Here is a 22,208-nt window from a genome sequence, read left to right as displayed (position 1 = left end):
CCTTTGCAAGTACATAGCCCCTTTTGGGCTCTTACTCTCTCTCCTTAACATGGTAAACCTTACCCCCTTTACCTGTTATTCTTGACCACAATTACTGTATATCAAGGAAGAAGACTTCAAACCACCAAAGAACGTATGTTAATCTACATTCACACTGCGTTTTTAATTTTATTGCATTTTTAAAATTAGGAAATTGTTTTGACCTCAAAACAATTGCTTTTTCTTTTACAGCTATACATTAGCTAATGTGTGCATTACCTTGTCTTCTAATGCATGCACTAGTCATTAGCATTGGCTTTTTATGTATGCATTTTTACCATCAGGTGAAATGTTTCCAAAATGTGTTTAACCTGGTAAAGTGACCCTGCCAATAGGGCAAAACCGCTGTGACTTCTGGTATATTTAGATCACATTGAATACATAGCTTTAGCTTTGGCTGTCCAGGCATGATGGGAGTTGTAGTTTTGCAAGAGCTGGAGAGCCAAGGTTCCCTAACCCTGTACTAGGGGATCAGAAACAAAAATAGCTATTTCCAGATTTAGCAGAACAGAATCTACTTCTACTATCCCCGGCACTAAATATCTGCCTCATGCATGGAGCCATGATAGGGCATAAGCTAATAGAAGAGTCTAGAAATGACAGATTCATTTGCTCATCTCTGCTTGTCACTATTGTTTTCAACAAGTAAATTAACTTCAAGATGAAGGACAAATCCGAAACACTTACGCATAAGGGAGTTGGAGGGCGATCGTCTCACAAGGTTGTAGCACTGCACTGTGCCATTACTTGGCTGGACAGATATAATGTAATGGCCATGTTCTTCATATAGCTGCTCCCAGCTGTCAGGTACAAACAGAAAGGAGTTAATCAGTAATTATAGTAATTAGCACCAACCTAGTGATTTCCCTAGCTCAGAGCAGAGTCCTGGACTGTGATGAGGAGCGGCCATGCATGTCCTTAATGAGATAGCAATCCTCTGAGCAATCAATGGTGTGACGCTGCCCACCGGGGATCAGACAGACGAGTGATATTGTAATTTACTGACGTACATGAAACAGGAAAACCAATGCAGTCTCCTAACAAAACTGATACACTTTATTGTGCCTAGTGCAGGTCCTGAGGGGTGCATGACTTAAAGGGGTATTCCTATCTGACAAAGTTATCCACAGGATAGAGGACAACTAGCTGATTACAGGAGGCTATGGCCTCCTGCAATCTCGAGACTGAGACTCCCTGCCTCCTGTTAGAATGGAGCAGCGCTTTGCACATGCACGCCACCATTCCATTAGTTTTCCAGTAATTAGACCCAATATCTCCTCACCCCCCCATGCTGGCAAGGTGTATTCTGCTAGTATGGCCATTGAATAGGCACCCTAAGGCCCTATTAAAGAGGCAGTCTCACAAAAGGCAATACATTTTGGTATTATAGCACACCTGTCATGATATGCAGGAGGAACTTTCTTTTGCCATGGAAATGTCCTAAGTGTCTGTGAATCCTGTACAGTTGTGCTCAAAAGTTTACATACCCCGGCAGAATTTTTGCTTTCTTGTCCTTTTTTCAGAGAATATGAATAACCCCAAAACTTTTTTCCCACTCATGGTTAGTGGTAGGGTGAAGCCATTTATTCTCAATCTGCTGTGTTTTCTCTTTTTAAATCATAATGATAACTAAAAACATTCAAATGACCCTGATCAAAAGTTTGCATACCGCAGCTCTTAATACTGTGTATTGCCTCATCTAACATCAATGACAACTTGAAGTCTTTTGTGGTAGTTGTGGATGAGGCCATTTATTTTCTCAGATGGTAAAGCTGCCCATTCTTCTCGGCAAAAAGCCTCCAGTTCCTGTACATTCCTGGGCTGTCTTGCATAAACTGCGTGCTTAAGATCTCCCCAGGGTGGCTCAATGATACTGAGGTCAGGAGACTGAGATGGCCTCTCCAGAACATTCACTCTGTTCTGCTGTAGCCAATGAAAGGTTGACTTGGCCTTGTGCTTTGGATCGTTGTCATGCTGCATTCATCTTTCCTTTTACTTTGACCAAGTTTCCTGTGCCTTTGTGGCTCACACATCCCCAAAACATCAGCGATCCTTTCAGTGTTCCTTTCATGATAGGCCTTATTGACACCTTTGCAAATGAAACCTTTACGGTTATGGCCAAAAAGTAATATTTTTGTCTCATCACTCCAAATCACCTGGTTCCAGAAGTTTTTAGACTTGTCTCTGTGCTGTTTGGTGTATTGTAGGTGAGATAATTTGTTGCATTTGCGCAGTAATTACTTTTTTCTGACGACTAGACCTTGCAGACCATTTTTCAAGTGCCTCCATATTGTGCATCTTATTGTGCATCTTGTGGATCTTATTGTGCCACACTTCTAGTTTTCAGACAGTCCTGGATTTCATCAGATGTTGTTTGTGGGGTTTTCTTTGCATCTTGTACAATTTTCCTGGCAGTTGTGGCTGAAAATTTTGTTGGTCTAGCTGACTGTGGTTTGGTTTTTACACAGCCCCTGATTTTCCATTTGTTAATCACAGTTTGAACACTGCTGACTGGTATCATCAATTCCTTGGATATCAGAACAAAGTGAAGGTTCTGGAGTGGCCATCTCAGTCTCCTGACCTCAATATCATTGATCCACTCTTGGGGGATCTCAAGCGTGCAGTTCATGCAAGACAGGAATTTACAGGAACTGGAGGCTTTTTGCCAAAAAGAATAGGCAGCTTTAGCATCTGAGAAAATAAAGAGCCTCATCCACAACTACCACAAAATACTTCAAGCTGTCATTGATTTTGGAGGGGGCAATACATGGTATTAAGAACTTCTGTACGTAAACTTTTGATCAGGGTCATTTGGATGTTTTTGGTTGTAATTTGATTTCAAAAGAGGAAACATAGTCGTTTGACAATAAATGGCTTCACCCAACCACTAACCTTTTGACTATATTTCTAGTCAAGACTATCTGGCATTTGAATACCGGTGGCTGAAGAAGTTGGATGCAGCCCTAGGAAGTCCGGAAAACATGGATTTAGTCTGTGGCCATGACCACACAACATTTATAGTATGAACATGCACAGAACAACACTGTTAGAACATGAATATACCACAAAGCTCTCATAACAGAAAACAGGGTAGTTATCAGCTAGGTAGATCACAGTGAACAGATGATGGGTGTGGACCCACTGTGCCACCCAATTGATTTGGTTTTGAGCCACTCTCCAGTGTGCTATCTAAGTAGCATTCCTGTTTTCACCTTAAGGCTGGGTTCACACTACGTATATTTCAGTCAGTATTGTGGTCCTCATATTGCAACCAAAACCAGGATTGGATTAAAAACACAGAAAGGCTCTGTCCACACAATGATGAAATTGAGTGGATGGGCGCCATATAACAGTAAATAACGGCCATTATTTCAATATAACAGCCGTTGTTTTAAAATAACAGCAAATATTTGCCATTAAATGGCGGCCATCCACTCAATTTCAACATTGTGTCAACAGAGCCTTTCTGTGTTTTCAATCCACTCCTGGTTTTGGTTGCAATATGAGGACCACAATACTGACTGAAATATACGTAGTGTGAACCCAGCCTCAGGGTGACTTCACACACACCGGATCTGCAGCAGATTTTATGGTGCAGATTTGATGCTGTGTTCAGTTATTTAGATCTAATCTGCTGCGGATATTCGCTGCAATACTGTGTGTGTGAAGCTACCCTAAAAAGTTGCTACCTGTAAGAGTATTCTTGGAGCCGGTGTCAGCTTGTCCAAAGAACAAGCAGAGACAAGTCCAGGTACTGACAGTATACAGGTGTAGTCAGATATGGGCAAAATGATCAGGGTTCCCTTAAGAAACAGAGCTGGCATATGAACCCTACTGGCAGGTAGAGGAAGAGCAGCAGCACAGTATGCTGGCAGGATCACACTCAGCATACAGGAGCCTGATAGGCAGCAGCACCATATGAATTAGGGGCTGCACATAAGGGTACGTTCACACTTACCGGATCCGCAGCAGATTTCATTTAATTAACTGAACACAGCATCAAATCTGCTGCGGATCTGCTGCAGATCTGCTGCGGATCCTGTAGGTGTGAACGCACAATAAACCAATAAAACAGGCTGGTTAAGTTGGGAGCAATAGATCACTGATAGTATAAATATATGCATTCTCAACAACAAACTCATAGAAAAGTATTATGCACAAGCGTAACCCTTGTTCACACTTGTGTTGCTTGGTGGCCGCTTTCTCCGTCGCCGGCGCTGGCAGGGTTTGGGGGGGCCCTTGGGGTTTGGTCCTGTGACGGTGGGGTTGCAGGGCCATTCCGTGGCCTCCCTTCCCTGCTTGCGCTCGCTTTGCGGGGTTTGTGTTCGCAGACCGGCAGAGTGTTTGGTTAGGGACTCATGTATATCAGAGACCTGCACGTGGTACATGAGGCAATATGGTTTGATCAAATTATATACTAACTTCTGATGTTGGTTTTTAATGTAGCTGAACAAGCTTTTGAATCAACCATGGGTGCAATGTGCAGCCATTTCTGTCTATCAGGCTTGTGCATTATAGAAAAGTATTGTATTTTGCTGTGTAAGTATTTGTCAGGATAATGAAACTAAACTTAAGGAATGATTCCTCCTTATACATCAGACAGCAGAAGCCGGGTGAACTCTGAATCAACTTCTGTTTGGTGAACATAAAGGCCTAGCCTGGGAATAAGTCATATGTAGAACGGAAAGGGTTCATTGTGTGATTATCGCAGGATGCCCATTGTGCACCACTTTTATTCCTGGGCAGTGACCTTTCACCCGTCTCAGCACAATGGCGCCTTTGAGGTGAGGTTTAGCTTCTAAGCACAGAGCTCTGTCTAGGTCCACAGTGCATAGGTCAGCTATGGGTGTGCTGAATGACCACCTGCGTATGACATCGGTTTTCAAGCTAAAGTCAGAGTGTGCTACACCGCATTACAATGTATGGAGCCATTACTGGTGCTGTAGTGGGAGACATGCACTTTTTCCTCCATTGACCACACCTGGCTTACATCTTGCTTTTACAGCCATAGTCCAGTTAGACATATGAACATCATGGCATCAAATCTTAAACACTGGCAAAATAAGAATCCATTACTGAATTCACAAAGCAGAATTGTTGATAATGATTGATCAATTTCTTGATCGTATGCACTAAAGAAATGGGACTTGTACCAATTGACAATATTGCAGTATTTTAGACCCATGAAACAATTGTACCTATAGGATGTATTCATATAGACGGATTTGATGCAGAAATTTCTTCAACTCTCAGAATCTGTCTTGCAGAAATCCATGTGCTTGCTGCAGAGACCCTATTAGCAACCATTATCATGACATGTCTAACGTTACCAGTGAAGGGTCTGATCAGCCCTAAACATACATATCCTGTTACTATATCACTACATTTAGAAAACGTAGAAATTACAAAGCAATATTCTTTAAACTGCAAAAGTTTTATAATACAGGACACATTTGTTGTATAGCCTACAGTCTCCTAGAAAACTAGGAACGGCAGCTACAGAGCGCCACCATGTGGTCACAGGCTATAGGTGCTTTGTCTGGCCTCCTCTGCATAATTTTCTATATCTGACACAAATACATTGTATTGATTACCCAGAGAGGATCTAGATGGTAATCAGCCTGGAGATAGTCCTTTATAATAATGCGATCAATAGTTGCTGGAATTGGCTACGGATCTGAAGTAAAAAAGTTTGCTTTGGATATTGCTAATATGTTCCACACACAGCTTAATCATGAATTTCATTTAATCCCCTTCCATAATATTAATGATGTTTACAAAGCAAATCCTAACAATACAAGTAGAGGAGGTGCAGAAGATCTATACCTGGGATCAGCGAGTGTCATCACTACTGCAGGACGATTAATGGCACCGAGATCCTAAAGGAACCGCAAAAGAACCTTCTATACTGAACAAGTGGATAGTCAGAGGAGTCTAATCTGTCCGGGTTTTATACTATTACCTATCTCTTCCCATCTGTGTTACCCATGCAAGTACCTCACCTGTGTAACAGAATAAAAGGATTATTTACCAATCTAGAGGTGCTAAACCCAGTTGGTAATTTTCTGATTAATTAACTGGGTTATAGAGGATTAGATAAATATGGCTGCCTAGGGCAGCACCTTGCAGGGGGCCGCACCAGGGAGCAGGGGAAGAAAACAACTAAAAAATGTTTTAGTCTCCCACCTGCCTTTCAGACTTGCCAGTAAATCAGGTGTCTTTTTAAGGGCGGGGAGATTAAGCATATGGCGGGATTGGTCAGATCTGGTATGATGGTGTTATCCAGTCACAGCATGGCGGTATTGTTCAGGTCTGGTATGGCGGTGTTATCCAGTCACAGTATGGTGGTATTAGTCAGGTCTGGTGTGGCAGTGTTATCTAGTCACAGCATGGCGGTATTGTTCAGGTCTGGTATGGCGGTGTTATCCAGTCACAGTATGGTGGTATAGGTCAGGTCTGGTATGGTGGTGTTACCCAGTCACAGCATGGCGGTATTGGTCAGGTCTGGTATGGTGGTATTGGTTTGGTATGGTGGTATTGGTTAGATCTGGTATGATAGTGTTATCCAGTCACAGCATGGCGATATTGTTCAGGTCTGGTATGGCAGTGTTATCCAATCACAGTATGGTGGTATTAGTCAGGTCTGGCGGTGTTAAATGTGATGCCTGGAGCTATTACCTACCAATCCTGTGGTGAGAATTCCTTCAGACAATATGCAGACGGCTCTAATTGTTGGTTCAATGTGGAAATTTGTTTGTTTAAAGCAGTTAAAAACCACGAAAAACGTGATTCAGACAATGTTTCTACATGTAGAGAAATGTATGTGGTTGAAACCAGGCTCCCATTTCTTCCCCAGTAGTCATGTGCTGTTGCCAGGATTATTGGCCATATGGCTATTGGTTACCGCATAAGGGTCTGGTTGTCGCTGCATGTGGTGACGTACAGTAAATGTGGGAACGTGGCCTAAGACTGATCAGATATCAATATGATGTTCAGAAAGTAGAAAATCATGATGCTAATTGGTGAGTGAAGATGGGGCGTCTGCAGGTGCAGTGCCTAGGGCAGCAGCAGCTGTTAATACGGCCCTGAAAGTTTTAAATTGATCTTTAATCCAGGCTGACAGTGTCACAGTGGTGTGTCAGTGACACACGCCCCACACAGCCTCAGACTATGCTGCTCTTCATCCGATGATGCCACCCGACTCCTCCGGAATAGTTGAAGGTGGCCAAACTGGCTTGTTACTAGAAGTTACTAGGAAAACTAGTAAAACTAACTAGGCCTAAGGTTTAATGGCTTTGAAAGCTGGGCCAGATGTGCACATTTCTCTGGCCAAAGCCAAACTGACTAGAAATTTCCACCCCTTTAGGGATGTCCCCTTAGAGGGTTACACTTAGTTTTTCAATGATTGAAAAGGGATTGAACCAGGGAGACTCCTCCCTCAGAGCACACTTAAGAGCTGCCTGAGAGAAGGTCATGTGACCAGATTACTTTCACCTCTGACATGTGACCACTAGCAGGCTCCGACTGACCCACAGGGCAGCAGGGGAATCCCCCAAGGGGCCCTACCCTTTGGTGGGCCCACAAACAAGAGGTGAGCATCCCTGTCTAGCAGCTCCAGGATGACATATATGCCTTTCACCCGGTCACTTACTGCCTCTATCCAGTAATCTGGGGTTTCATCATATTATATAAAGGCAGGGAGGGACTAGGATGACAAGCAGCAGATTTAGCGCAGCCCCTCTCTTCTCCCCTGGGACCCTCCACCACCTTCTCCTCTCAGGCTGCCTCTATCTGCTCTATGTGCTGTTGCTGGCAGTCGGGTCACAGGGGGAGAGGAGGGAGAACGCTGCAGCCTGCACAGTGTAGCCCTGTGGCTGAAAATCTGACAGCATGTTAGCTGTACCCGATGCTTTCCTGTACCAGAGGTAAATATGTGTGTGAGAACATGTTTATTGTGGGAGTCTGTGTGTATGGTCCATGTGCGTGTATTATCTATGCGTATATGTAATGTGCATTTATTTAGATGTTTATTGTGCTTGTGTTTGTGTGTGTACTATGTATGCATATAGGTAATTTCTTTATATCTGTGTATGGTGTGTGTATTGTGCATGTGTACTATTTATGAATATAGGTAAGATGCATTTCTTTATATCTGTGTATGCATTGTGCATATTTGTATATAATATGTATGTATTATATACATGTATTATATGTATTATATACTGAGCTGTCAGACCGCTCAGCCAATCACTGGCCGGGACCGCAGCTCCGGAGTTGATGCTGTGCTGCGGGACCTGGGGAGGAAGACGGAGCGCAGGAGAAGCCCTGCTAGGTAATGTATGCTGCAAGGGCTGCAAGGACATCGGTAACGATGTCCCTGCAGCCCTCGCTAACGATTGTCGGGCCATGGAATAGGCCCAGTAAACGAGTGCTGATCTAGCAGATCGGTGCTCGTTTACATCGTTGATCGGACCCTGCTCGGCCCGTGGAATAGGACCCTTAAGCAGGGAGGGAGGTTGCAGCTATCCAGGAGCTTGGAGAAGCCTTTTTGTGTCTTTGTACCAAAGAATAGAAACATACAAAAATATTTATGGTATCATGTGTCTTCTTGACCTAACAGCATCTATCAGTGTCAGCAGTTGGGAACACGCATTACATCTGACAGATTCCCTTTAACCCCTTAAGGTCAAAGCCGATTTTCGCTTTTGCTTTTTCCACTTTATGTTTAAAAGGCCATAGCACTTTTTTCACCTAGAGACCCATATGAGACCTTATTTTTTGCGATACCAATTGTACTTTGCAATGACAGGCTGAATTTTTTCATAAGATATGCTGTGAAACCAGATAAAAAAATCATTTGTGCTGTCAAATTTAGAAAAAAAAAAGGAATTTGTTTTAATTTCAGGGAGTTTCGTGTTTACGTCATTCGCCCTGGGGTAAAACTGACTCCTCAAGACGTTACAATTACAACGATATGTAACATGTTAACTTTTATTTTATTTGATGGCTTTTAAAAAATTCAAACCATTGTTAACAAATATATGTTCCTAAAAATCGCTCCATTCCCAGGCTTATAGCGCTTTTATCCTTTGGTCTATGGGGCTGTGTGAGGAGTAATTTTTTGCACCATGATGTGTTCTTTCTATCGGTACCTCATTTTTTCTGGATTTGATGTGACCAAAAATGTGCAATTTTGCACTTTGGAATTTTTGGCGCTTACGCTGTTTACTGTGCAAGATCAGGAATGTGATAATTTAATAGTTCGGGCGATTACGCTCGCGGCGATACCAAATATGTTTATTTATTTATATTCATAAAATGGGAAAAGGGGGGTGATTTGGACTTTTAATAGGGGAGGGGCTTTTTTTATTAATAAAAAAGACATTTTTACTTTTTTTTTAACTTTAACTGGAAGTCTCTCTCTCTGTCTCACTGTGTCAGACTGGAAAGAATACACCAATTCCTGCAGGACATACAGCAGCTGATAAGTACTGGAAGACTGGAGATTTTTATAATAGAAGTAAATAACAAATTTCTGTCACCAGTTGATTTGAAAGACTTCTCGGATGATCACAGACTTCATATGAAAGCCTGAGAAATGTAGTTTTACATGCCACCCATACTGCTTGTCTCTATTCACTTCAACAGCTTTATTATTAATTCTCTTTGGCAGCTTTTGTAACATACGATTCCATCAAATTGCCAGCAGTCTCCTTTATGTTAACAAATCCGCCGTATATAACTGTATACCAGTGGATTCTAAACTGAGTGACCGGAAATGCTGGGAATTGTAGTGTATAGAAATGTCTGTGAACCACAAGTGTCCCTCTAAAAAGTTGTGAGGTATGGAAGAAGAGCTGACTGCAAAGCATTATGGGGAAGCTTGATGTCATGTGTTTTCAGTCATCATCATAAACTTTACAGCAATGGGGCAGCTTTACCAACCAAAACACAGTCTGATTCGCCTATAGCAACCAATCACAGATCACCTTTCATATCCTAACAAGCTCTTATAAAATTAAAGCACGGCTTTCATTGGTTGCTATGGGCAAGTTAGACTGTCTGAGTTGCGCATGACAATAATCACAGTTCAGCTTTTATTTTACCAGAGTAATTTAAGAAACAAAAGCTGAGCTGTGATTGGTTGCTATGGGCCACATTAAAACATATTATTTCGTGTTCTTAGTGTGGCCTAACCATAAGCTGCTTGGTCACAAGTGTGTTTAGTGATCTCTTCAGTATAGTGCATTGCCAGTCATCAATGGGTTAATGCTTCAGATATGTTTGCCTGAAGTAACCATGGCAACCGTGCACTGTGATGACAAACGCTTATGTCATAAAGAAGCTTCCATAAAGCAATGCACGGCGCCCTGATCAGTGCCATCTTGGATGCGCCAGAGGACCTTGAGCTTGACTACTTTACTGCCCCCTACCCTTGATGAAATTTGGAGTTTCTAGCAGGGGAAAAGTCTCCACCTTCTTGAGAAGTGGACCTGGATCTGTGAGGGAGAAGATATACATCCGCCTAGCCATCAATAAGATGACAGGTATAGCAGCCAGATTTCTCTCCCATCCAGTTTATTATATTTATAGTATGATATTACCCTCTAAGCCCAGGGGAGGGGCAACTCTCCAGCCATGGCTCCCTCGAAGTTTCCCCCACAGGGGGTTTTTCCTCGCCTGAGTGCTGGAGAGTGACTCTTTGTGAGTCGGGGGTCTGCCATTTTCAGTGTCATGTAATTTTAAATAAAATTGGGACCCTTTGACACCTGATTACAATGTGTTGTGTCTTTATTTTTCGCTCTTTGGTTATTTTGCTTGGGAGTTGGGTGTCCATTACATATTGCAAAATCATAAAGCTGGACATCTGCCAGCTACACCGATCTATCACCTGCACAATGAGCACAAGTAGGATGGAGCAGTGGCTAGTAGAACTCCTGCATGTATGTGCATATCCCTGGATTAAAGGGACATGGACACCATGGACACCCCCATATATATACATTATATATATGTTGCAGGGAAATTATAACATCAGGCATTTTATCAAATCCCTAAGGATTTGATGTACGTATCGTGCATGTGTGTGTGTGTGTACTATGTATGCATATAGGTAATGTACATTTCTTTATATCTGTGTATGATGTGTGTATATATTGTGCATATTTGTATGTACATGTTTTGTTCCCATACCTAAACCTGCTGGGGGCTCAGTGTCCAAGTGTCAGTTGAGCAGGGAAGGAGGAAAGAGGAGACTTTCTAACTTGTAGCTATTCAGGAGCTTGAAGAAGCCTCTTTGACTCTTTGTACCAAAGAATTAAAGCATTTTCTATGCTATGGAAGCACAGACAAATATATATAAGGTACCATGTGTCTTCTTGACCTAACAGCATCTAACAGTGTCAGCAGTTGGGAACAAGAATTACAGCTAAAGGAGAAGTCTTGTGAAACTAACAAATGACAGGCAGGCAGGAGTGTGTGTGAAGATAATAAAGAAAGTATACTTACCAGTCCCCGTGCCCCATAGCACTGCTCTTGGGTCTCTCTCACAGCTGACAGAAGTCATATGTCAGATAACGTTGAGGAAGCGCTACGAGGGCACGGGGACAGGTATACTTTCTTTATTATGTTCCCGCACCCCCTGGCTGCCTGAGATTTGTTAGTTTCATGACACTTCTACTTTCAAGAAAATTAAGTGGCACACTATGCTGTTTGCATAGAGTGACTGGCAAGTTACTAGCAGTGAGCTAGCATCGCTGGTCACATATACTCTGTGCAAAGTCGCTATAGTAATGTGAAAGGTTTGACACTGGTTATATCTGGTATATGTAGGGTGGGCCCCAAGAATTAAATTCTCTGGTGGGCCTAAGGTACCCCAGTCTGACACTGACCACTAGAGGTGCCAAATAAACTGTCCCTGTGATGCAAAGTGCAGAAAATAGATCTCCAGACTGAAAGGTCAATAAAACAATAACCCTTACATGCCCATAATACTGGTGTGAAATTCTGGTTGTGTCTAGCAAAAGATTCCTCAGCCATCCGACAACTATAGACACAGAGTAGCTGGGATACAGGTACCAGGACACTGCACTAGTTACCACAGCTAGTGCTTACAATTCACGGATAATCACAGACTGCACCGAGACACGCAGCAAGTCCAGGTTCAGGCTATGTTCTCACTATGTATCTGTGCGGCTGTATTTTTTATGCGTCTGGAAATGTGCGTCTGAAACTCCGGCCGTGGGAAAAAATAGACATGCGGCTGAAAACATACGGTCATTTACTTGGAAATCTGGTTCAACTAAAAATAACAAATAAAATCTTTAGAAAGTGATGCAATCACCTCTGGATGCATCTGGGAAAGCAGGGAAACAGTTTACAGGAATCGCTATTACCGGGGTTTGCGATCCTCTGCAGTAATGCCGATGCCTCTCATGGTTAATATATTTAATTAATAAAACACATTTTCGTTGTAATAAAGTCCCTTTTGTTGTTCAATAATTAAATTTAAACGAATCCATCATTTTGCAATTAAATATACTGTTTAAATAAATATATATATAAATAAATGTATATTTATATATATATTTATTTTTTGACAGTATATTTAATTGCACAATGATGGATTTGTTTAAATTAAACTATTGAACAACGAAACTGATTTTATTACAACGAAAATGTGTTTTATTAATTAAATATTAATTAGTACAGGAAGCTCCATTAAGCCGTTAATTCATATTCCTGGTAATAGAGCATTCTGTACTAATCAACACTTTACTTTAATTAAAACATCAAATGTTTCTTCTAATTATGTTATCACAATAGCATTATTCGAAGAAACATTTTGAATTATATGTGCGCTCAGCTGATTGGCTGATCGGCTGAGCGCACATATAAAGAGCCGGTCCGCAGTACAGTGACTTCATTGTGCTGCGGACCAGCGAAGAGGACACATCGGGGTGAGTATACAGCTCTCCCCACCCCCTCCCCAGCACTGCACCCATCCCAGTAAGGAAGGGTGGTCACTTAACCTATTACTATTACTAAGTCGGGGCCTAGTGTTAGCCGGTATAAAATGGCTAACACTAACCCCCCATTATTACCCCAGTGCCCAATGCCACCAGGGATACTGGTAAGAGCCTGGTGCCAGTGGTCCCGGAGCGTCAAAATTGGCGCTCCTGGACTGGGCTGCAGCAGGCTGGTAAGATTTAGGCTGGGGAGGGCCTAAACCAATGGCTCTTCCCACCCTGGTGTTACCAGGCTGCTGTCGCTTGGTTTTTAACCCGGCTGGTTATAAAAATAAGGGGGACCCTATGCGTGTTTTTTTTAAATAAATAAATAATTTAAAAAAACCGCATAGGGTCCCCCCTATTTTTATAACCAGCCGGGTTAAAAACCAAGCGACAGCAGCCTGGTAACACCAGGGTGGGAAGAGCCATTGGTTTAGGCCCTCCCCAGCCTAAACCTTACCAGCCTGCTGCCGCCCAGTCCAGGAGCGCCAATTTTGACGCTCCGGGACCCCTGGCACCCCGCTCTTCCTAGTACCCCTGGGGGCATTGGGTACTGGGGTAATAATGGAGGGTTAGTGTTAGCCATTTTATACCAGCTAACACTAGGCCCCGACTTAGTAATGGATTCTGTCTATCAGACGGCTTCCACTACTAAGTCTATAAAGTAAAGAAATAAAGACAACACACAAGTGAAAAAAAAATTTTATTCAAATAAAAACACCCACACACCCCTCATTGACCATTTTATAAAAAAAAACACCAAACAACCGCTGGTCATCGTCGTAGTCCACCGAATCCGACATAATCCACAGGATACCGATATCTGAAAAACAAAAAGGGAGAAACACACAAAAAACACACAAACAGGAGCACAACACCCATCATTGTGAGCAGTAGCGGTCTTGGGCACCACACATCCCACACAATTGTGTGGGGCCCCCGACATCCAGGGGGGCCCCGCTCTGGTGCCCAAGACCGCTGCGGCTAACTATGTGCGCTCGTAACGAGCGCACATAGTTACAGGCAGCAGCGGCACTGACAGGGCAGGAGCCATTGGCTCCCTCCCTGTCAGTCACTCTTGTGGCCGCAGGAAGTGTTTTCCCTGCGGTCACAAGAGGCTGCTCTGTGTCTCTGGTGCCGGCTCTCGAGGCGTCACTGGAGCGCCGGTGCCATGACAACGGGAGAGCGGTCTTATGTGACCGCAGGGGAAACACTTTCCGCGGCCACAAGAGGGAAGAGAAGAGACGAAAACCGAAGAGGAGATGCCGGTCCCAGGTGAGTAAAAATGTTTGGTTTTTTTTGTTTTTTTTTGTGTTATATACTATATAGGAGGTAGAGCACACAGTGGGGGCCTATATAAAACGGGAGGAGCGCACAGGGGGGCTATATAAACGGGGGGAGCGCACAGGGGGGCTATATAAATGGGGGGAGCGCACAGGGGGCTATATAAACGGGGGAGCGCACAGGGGGCTATATAAACGGGGGGAGCGCACAGGGGTGCTATATAAACGGGGGAGCGCACAGGGGGGCTATATAAACGGGGGGAGCGCACAGGGGGCTATATAAATGGGGGGAGCGCACAGGGGGCTATATAAACGGAGAGCACAGGGGGGCTTCATAAACGGGGGGAGCACACAGTGGGGGTCTATATAAACGGGGGAGCGCACAGGGGGGCTATATAAACAGGGGAGCACACAGGGGGGCTCTATATAAGTGGGGGAGTGCATGGGGGCTATATAAACGGGGGGAGCGCACAGGGGGGCTATAAAAACGGGAGCACATAGGGGGCTATATACAAGTGGGGGAGCTCACAGGGGGCTATATACAAGTGGGGGAGCTCACAGGGGGCTATATACAAGTGGGGGAGCTCACAAGGGGGCTATATAAGGGGGGAGCACACAGGGGGGCTATATACAAGTGGGGGAGCTCACAGGGAGGCTATATACAAGTGGGGGAGCACACAGGGGGTATATAAAACTGGGGGCAGCACACGGGGTATATACAACTGGGGGCAGCACACGGGGGGTATATACAACTGAGGGGAGCACACGGGGTATATACGACTGGCAGCAGCACACAGGGGTTCTATATAGTATATTGGGGGAGCACACAGGGGGGCTATGTATAACTGGGTGATCACACAGGTCTATATATAACTGCGGGAGCACACAGGGGGGTCTATATACCACTGGGGACAGCACACAAGAGGTATATACTACTGGGGGCAGCACACAAGTGGTATTTACTACTGTCGGCAGCGCACAAGGGGTCTATATAACTGGGGGCAGCACACAGCGGTCTTAATTACATTGGGACTGCACAGAAGTGCCTATATGCCTTACTACTATACTGGGGCACAGAACATACCTAATTATTAAGTGGGAGCACAGGGACACCTTTAATCTGTGGGGGCACAGAGGGGCGTAACTACTATATAGACGAAGAGGGGACCTAACTACTGTATGTGTTGGAGCCTACAATATTTCTCTGACAGATTCTGGAGGGAAGATTCACAGCTGGGAGAAGACTTCAAGGTGGCTCACGCTGGATGGAGAGAGAAAGAAAAAAAAGTAAGTCACTGGATGTAACTGCACTCTGTTATAGGGTCTGTAGTGATAGGGGTCATGGTGTGGCAGTATTATGTTATGGCATCATTGGTAATATCTTCCTGTTTTGTTCAGAGCAGTTTTGAGGTGATATGTAATCTCTGTATGGTGGTAGGAGGGTTATAAGAGGACTACTGGGGGGGGGGGGGCAGCGCATGTCGAGGAGGGGGGGCATGGGGGGGCCCCAGAAATGCCAAGACCGCCCCTGATTGTGAGCGGTGTTGTGCTCCTTACAGTATGCAGCATCTTTACAGATCGCTGCTTACAGTCTGGCCCCCAAGGGGTTAAGGGAGGATGTATTGCAGACTGCACCCATCCCAGCAAGGAAGGGGTTAAGTGACCCCCCTTCCTTACTGGGATGGGTGCAGTGCTGGGCAGGGGGTGGGGAGAGCTGTATACTCACCCCGATGTGTCCTCTTCGCTGGTCCGCAGCACAATGAAGTCACTGTGCTGCGGACCGGCTCTTTATATGTGCGCTCAGCCGATCAGCCAATCAGCTGAGCGCACATATAATTCTAAATGTTTCTTCTAATAATGCTATTGTGATAACATAATTAGAAGAAACATTTGATGTTTTAATTAAAGTAAAGTGTTGATTAGTACAGAATGCTCTATTACCGGGAATATGAATTAACGGCTTAATGGAGCTTCCTGTACTAATTAATATTTAATTAATAAAACACATTTTCGTTGTAATAAAATCAGTTTCGTTGTTCAATAATTTAGTTCTAACGAATCCATCATTGTGCAATTAAATATACTGTCAAAAAATAAATATATATATATAAATATACATTTATTTATATATATATTTATTTTAACAGTATATTTAATTGCACAATGATGGATTCGTTAGAATAAAATTATTGAACAACGAAAGGGACTTTATTGCAACGAAAATGTGTTTTATTAATTTAATATATTAACTATTAGAGGCATCGGCATTCGGCATTATTGCCGGCTATTTTTGAAGTACGGACCGCCTGTCAATCCACGGCCGTGAATTTGCACAGTTCCAGCCGCAAATAATGGTCTTGTTCATTTTTTACGGGTCCATTTACGATCGGGCCGTAGGCTCATACATAGTGTGCACTGTGCAGCCGTATATCGTATACTTTGCAGCGTACGCATGCACCGGAAAAATACGGCCGATGATTTACCGCCCGCAATACAGCCGCACAGATGCATAGTGTGAACCTAGCCTCAGCCTGCATTTATTGAGATTGCAAGCAATAGCCACGGGGAGTACTGCTGTGTGTAAGAGCACCCTGAAGCGAGTGCAGATGAAGTGCAGTACCACACATAACCTGTAAATAGGTGTTACATGTTTTTTAGAAGACAGCAGCCATGCTTTTATTTAATCCTGTATAACCCCATTCCCTAAGTATATATGTACTAAGCAAACAATCTATGTAAAAGAATGTGAAAACTACCTGCACACTGGTTCCTCATTTCCATCCTCTTTGAACACATGGAAAGTAAGTGCAAACTGTGTGGTGATGGTGACTGTATGGTTTGCAGGCTGAAGGCTTTGGGCAGCTGGAAGACTCATAAGTGGCTGTAAAAGACACTGAATTAAAAAAAAATGTGTGTTATTTGCGGGACAAGGAATATGTGAATAGCAAAATATATATGCAGATATGCAAACCATAAGGGTAAATCGACCACTTCTATTAGGCCTGGTTTACACTGTGCATTTTTTCGCATTTACATCATATTCATGGGGAAAAAAAACTCATGTGTTTATATAGTGCCTGGCAGCAGTTTTGCAGTGTGGTTATTGACAGCCTACCTGGGTCATAAAACCTGTGCTGCCAATAACTGCATCACAAAGCCGCACTGACGTGGTAAATATGCATGTATTCAGAGGTGCTTTTTTTCCAAACTTCAAAGTGCAATAAAAACAAATTGCAAAAACAAATAGATAACATGCATTTGGCCACTTTCAACTCTACCTTCGTAATTCTACATGGCTCTAAATCCTACAGCTTCAAATGGATAACAAATAATAATTTACAATAAATATAAAGAAATCCACTATTGGCAATAATAGCAGGCTGCGCCATGTATAACGATTTGATGCTCTATCATGGTGTTCCCACATTTGTGGTAAATGAAGGCCACTGAAACCGAACCTCCATGCAGTCACCAATAGCTGGGTCATTTTACCGATAATCCAAACAACATTGTGCGATTATTGGTGAAAAAATGGAGGCGCTGTTCTGGCCGAATGCATTCCTCTGTATGTGGGAACGTGGCCTAAGAGAGAGATGTATCTATAGTACAGTGGGTCAGCACCAATGAGGGAATCAGCAGCAGGTGGTAGGTCTCTTTTTTTTTCTCTTTGTGCCTCATCGCCTTCCACCCAGATCATTTTTTTAAATAAAAATATTTATGGATTAATGGAAGCCATGTAATCTGCGGTAAACAACCCACACGGATGTTTTCAGAATCCCAAGCCACCACAACCAGGCTGGACAGGACCTGGGGGCATTTGTTTTGGAGATAGGTGTATGCCCTAAAGGTGCGCACCACATTTATCTGACACATATGGAGTATACTGTAGATATGGTCTTATTTTAACGTTAAAGAAAATACCTGAAGTGTATAATATCTTACCTTGTAGCAGTAATCTGACATATAAAGCAATGTTATTGGATGGAGGAGATAATTGTTCACTGTTAATAAAGCTTCATCATAATTCAGTTCATTTGCTGTGACAAAGGAGGGTAACCAGGTTAGAACGTCTACACAGCTGCAATTTAACAGTTCCCTAAGAGAGTTTACTACCTGTATAGTAAATATTAAATCACCCCAGGAATCTGGAACTATGCATTGTGCGATTCTCTGTTATTTCATCTGGAAACATGTTAACCTGATCTTTTGGAGTTACCATTCCCCTTTTCAATGAGGCTTGTCCCTACACACTCCAACACTTGAGAAAACTGGTAGTCAGACCACCATCGATCAAGCTAGACATGACCCCTTTAAAGCAGTATTCCGCTCAAACATAACTTTTGATATGTTGCTGCCCATGGTGAGACTAACAATAGCTTCCATAAATGTTATCATCTATTCAGTCTCCTTCCCCCACTTCTGAGCTGCTGCTTTCTGCTGAAGACACAAAATACTGTGGGTGAGCTTTTCTCTCTGTCTCCCCCTCCTCCCCCCTCCCTTCTGAGACAGCTGACGTAAGCAAGTACCTGGCAGGCTTTCTCTGCAATATTGTAGCTTCTTTATAATGCCAGGGAGTAGAGATGAGCAAATTTACAGTAATAATGAAGTGAAGCGCATAGTTATCACTGAAATCCACTCATCAGCCGGTTGCCTTTTAACTAACTGCCACTCCGGTACTTAGGCATCAAAATATAACCAACACTCTGGAATTTACTAGTGAAAACCTTATGTAATTTGAATTTGTACCATTATGGAAACAATAATGGCTCTTCACAATTGAGCTTTTCACACATGATTCATCATCATTACAAAAAGAGGTTTTTTTAATACATGATTTGCAAAGTGTCACTTCATTCCTATCTGCATTCTGCTCATCAGGCTGCAGGCTTTGCTGCGCTCTGTGGAAAAAGATAGATCCAGTCCTGGAAAACTGGGAGAAGAGACGTAAGAAGCGATTCGCTTCATTCCTGCTGTAAATTTGCTCATCTCTAATCACATCATATAGTCCCCGTAATTACACTATCTATAGATAGATAGATAGATAGACAGACAGACAGACAGACAGACAGACAGACAGACAGATAGACAGATAGATAGATAGAGAGAGAGAGGTAAATGCCTTACCTTCTGCATGGCACAGAGCAAATACTCCAAGAAGAACTACAACTCCAGCAGACATTCCCATGTTTACTTGCAGCCTCTGGTTCAGGAAGCTCAATGAGCCTTGATCACAGGTATACGGATTATCTTCACACATAGCAAGGGGAGGTTGGCTGTAGATAATCACTGGTTGAAGTCCAGAGTTAAGTCTCAGAACTTTCTGCCAACTTTTGCCTCATACTGGCCCATAAAGACACACTTTACTGCTATTATATATTTTTATATGGATCTTCTCCCCCCCCCCCCCCCCCCCTCAGAACTAAGCTTGTGGCACTAGACGACATGTATATATTCTATAAAGTTCTGGCAGAGGGAATGTAGTGCAGGTTGAGGGAGTATGTGCAATGAGCAGCTCACTAACAAAGAAATAGAGGAAATTTACAGTAAAGGCCCTATTATACCTGTTGAAAGACAAACAACTGCAACGATCAGCCGACATGGTTCATGACGGCTGATTGTTGTCTTCAATTACACAGGACGATTATCGTCCGTAACAGCCGATAATCCTTCCGTGTAATAGGGCCTCATTAATGAAGTGAAATGCTGTTATCATTGCAACCAACTCCTCAATCAGCTACCTTCTAACTGACACCTCCCCAGGTGCTGGGAAAAGCTGGATCCAGTCCTGGGAAACTGGGAGAGTTTTGCCAATACTGGATCCAGCTTTTCTCAGCACCCAGGGAGGAGCAGTAGTCAGTTAAGGGAAGGAAGGCAAGTAGGTGGACAGCCTTAGTAGCATTAATGATTGGTCCTGGGGCACCAGTCCCCGCTTGTTTGCCCTCCTCCAGCATCTCCCAATTGCCATCTTCCTCACAGTGGCCATCAGCCGCACTATGCATGTTAGCCACCATCCTCACCAGCCACCATCTCCGCCCGCCTTTAATGGGGCATACCTGGCTACAAGGGGCAGTGTATATGGCCACAGGGGGCATATCAGACTACAGAAAGCTTTCTGGGGTGCAAAGGGCATACCTGGCTTCATGGGATATGCCTGGCTACAGAGGGCATTGTATATGGCTGCAGGAAGAATATCTTCCTGCAGAAGGCATAGCTGACTGTAGGCAGCATTCCTGGCTACAGGGGCATTATTATTTGACATTACTTCAGCATTATTACAGATTTATGTCGATTGCTTCACCATAGAATTCCAGAAAGGGTAAATCAGGATAAAATAAAGAATAGGATTGAGCACAATTGAACAAGATTCGGCCGGCTAGGTGAGTATCGGTCCTCGCTCCATCTACAAAATAACAGAAAAAAAGGGGAAGATTAGATATTTGTGAAATATAATAAATGAATTTTTATACATTATATCTTAGTACTCTTTCTTACAGCAGCAACAAGTAGGTTACACAGCGGTGATGCTCATAAAAAGGCTTTCAGTGAAAAATCAACATTAAGCCCAAATGGTTGTAGGGCATTGAGATGAGTGATCCACTGTGCTTCTCTTTGCTTTAGCATTCTCTGTCTATTACCACCCCGGCGTGGTATTGGTATATGATCAATCACCATAAATCTCAATTGTTGAACAGTGTGCCCCGCCTCCACAAAGTGTCTGGAGACCGGGAGATCTAATCTACCAGTACGTATAGAAGACTTGTGATTATTCAGCCGTATACGGCATTCATTAGTGGTCTCGCCAACATATATGTATGGACATGGGCACTGTAAGACATAAATGACATGATCAGTCCTGCAAGTCGCATAATACCTCAGTTTAAAACTGCGATTAGTAGTCAGATGGCAAAAAACATCACCCTTAATCATCAAACCACAGCTCTCGCATCCTAAGCATGGGTAACTGCCCGGTTTAAGTGATGAGGGAAGATCCAGCTTCTTTTTTTGACAATCTGCCCGGACTAGTTTGTCCCTAATGCTAGCTGATCTCCTATATGAAAAAAGTGGTGGAGAATTCAGTATAGGGACATTGCTATGGAAATCGGCTACAATATTCCAATGCCGGCAAATTATTTGAGCTATATGGTGACTCTGCTCATTGAAAGTTGTAATAAATGGGACTCTTTCTAGTGTCTTTTTCTTTACGGCCAAGGGAAAGCTTTGTTGTGTACAAACCTCAGTGATGCTCTTCTGAACCAATTTCCTGGGATACCCACGCTGTATAAAGCGGTGCCCCATTTCTTGCATTCTGTAATCAAGTTTGGACACATCATCTACAATTCTGCGGACCCTCATTAGTTGGCTGCGAGGGAGTTACTCAACCATCACTGAGGTTTGTACACAACAAAGCTTTCCCTTGGCCGTAAAGAAAAAGAAAAAGACACTAGAAAGAGTCCCATTTATTACAACTTTTAATGAGCAGAGTCACCATATAGCTCAAATAATTCGCCGGCATTGGAATATTGTAGCTGATTTCCATAGCAATGTCCCTATACTGAATTCTCCACCACTTTTTTCATATAGGAGATCAGCTAGCATTAGGGACAAACTAGTCCGGGCAGATTGTCAAAAAAAGAAGCTGGATCTTCCCTCATCACTTAAACCGGGCAGTTACCCATGCTTAGGATGCGAGAGCTGTGGTTTGATGATTGAGGGTGATGTTTTTTGCCATCTGACTACTAATCGCAGTTTTAAACTGAGGTATTATGCGACTTGCAGGACTGATCATGTCATTTATGTCTTACAGTGCCCATGTCCATACATATATGTTGGCGAGACCACTAATGAATGCCGTATACGGCTGAATAATCACAAGTCT

The 22,208-nt window shown here is 43.2% G+C and overlaps 1 protein-coding gene across 3 annotated transcripts in view; it reads right to left on the bottom strand.

Moving 5' to 3' along the window:
• Nucleotides 1-19,536, bottom strand: part of LOC138798719 (heparan-alpha-glucosaminide N-acetyltransferase-like) — a 222,682-nt gene extending 203,146 nt beyond the window's left edge. For 2 of the 3 annotated variants that reach the window (XM_069979277.1, XM_069979279.1), the window contains exons 1-4: nucleotides 19,457-19,536; nucleotides 18,275-18,369; nucleotides 17,089-17,225; nucleotides 727-839 (exon numbers count right to left, since the gene is read on the bottom strand). In XM_069979277.1, coding sequence (XP_069835378.1) covers nucleotides 727-839; nucleotides 17,089-17,225; nucleotides 18,275-18,369; nucleotides 19,457-19,517 — 406 coding nt within the window. In that variant the 5' untranslated portion in view covers nucleotides 19,518-19,536. The remainder of the gene's footprint in view (nucleotides 1-726; nucleotides 840-17,088; nucleotides 17,226-18,274; nucleotides 18,370-19,456) is intronic. The other variant, XM_069979278.1, reaches the window with a different exon arrangement.
• Nucleotides 19,537-22,208: the final 2,672 nt, after the last annotated feature.

This window comes from Dendropsophus ebraccatus, chromosome 8, assembly GCF_027789765.1.
Source record: "Dendropsophus ebraccatus isolate aDenEbr1 chromosome 8, aDenEbr1.pat, whole genome shotgun sequence".
NCBI classification, from domain to species: Eukaryota; Metazoa; Chordata; class Amphibia; order Anura; family Hylidae; genus Dendropsophus; species Dendropsophus ebraccatus.
Note: the sequence above shows the minus strand (reverse complement) of the source record. Positions and strands in the feature narration are given on the sequence as shown.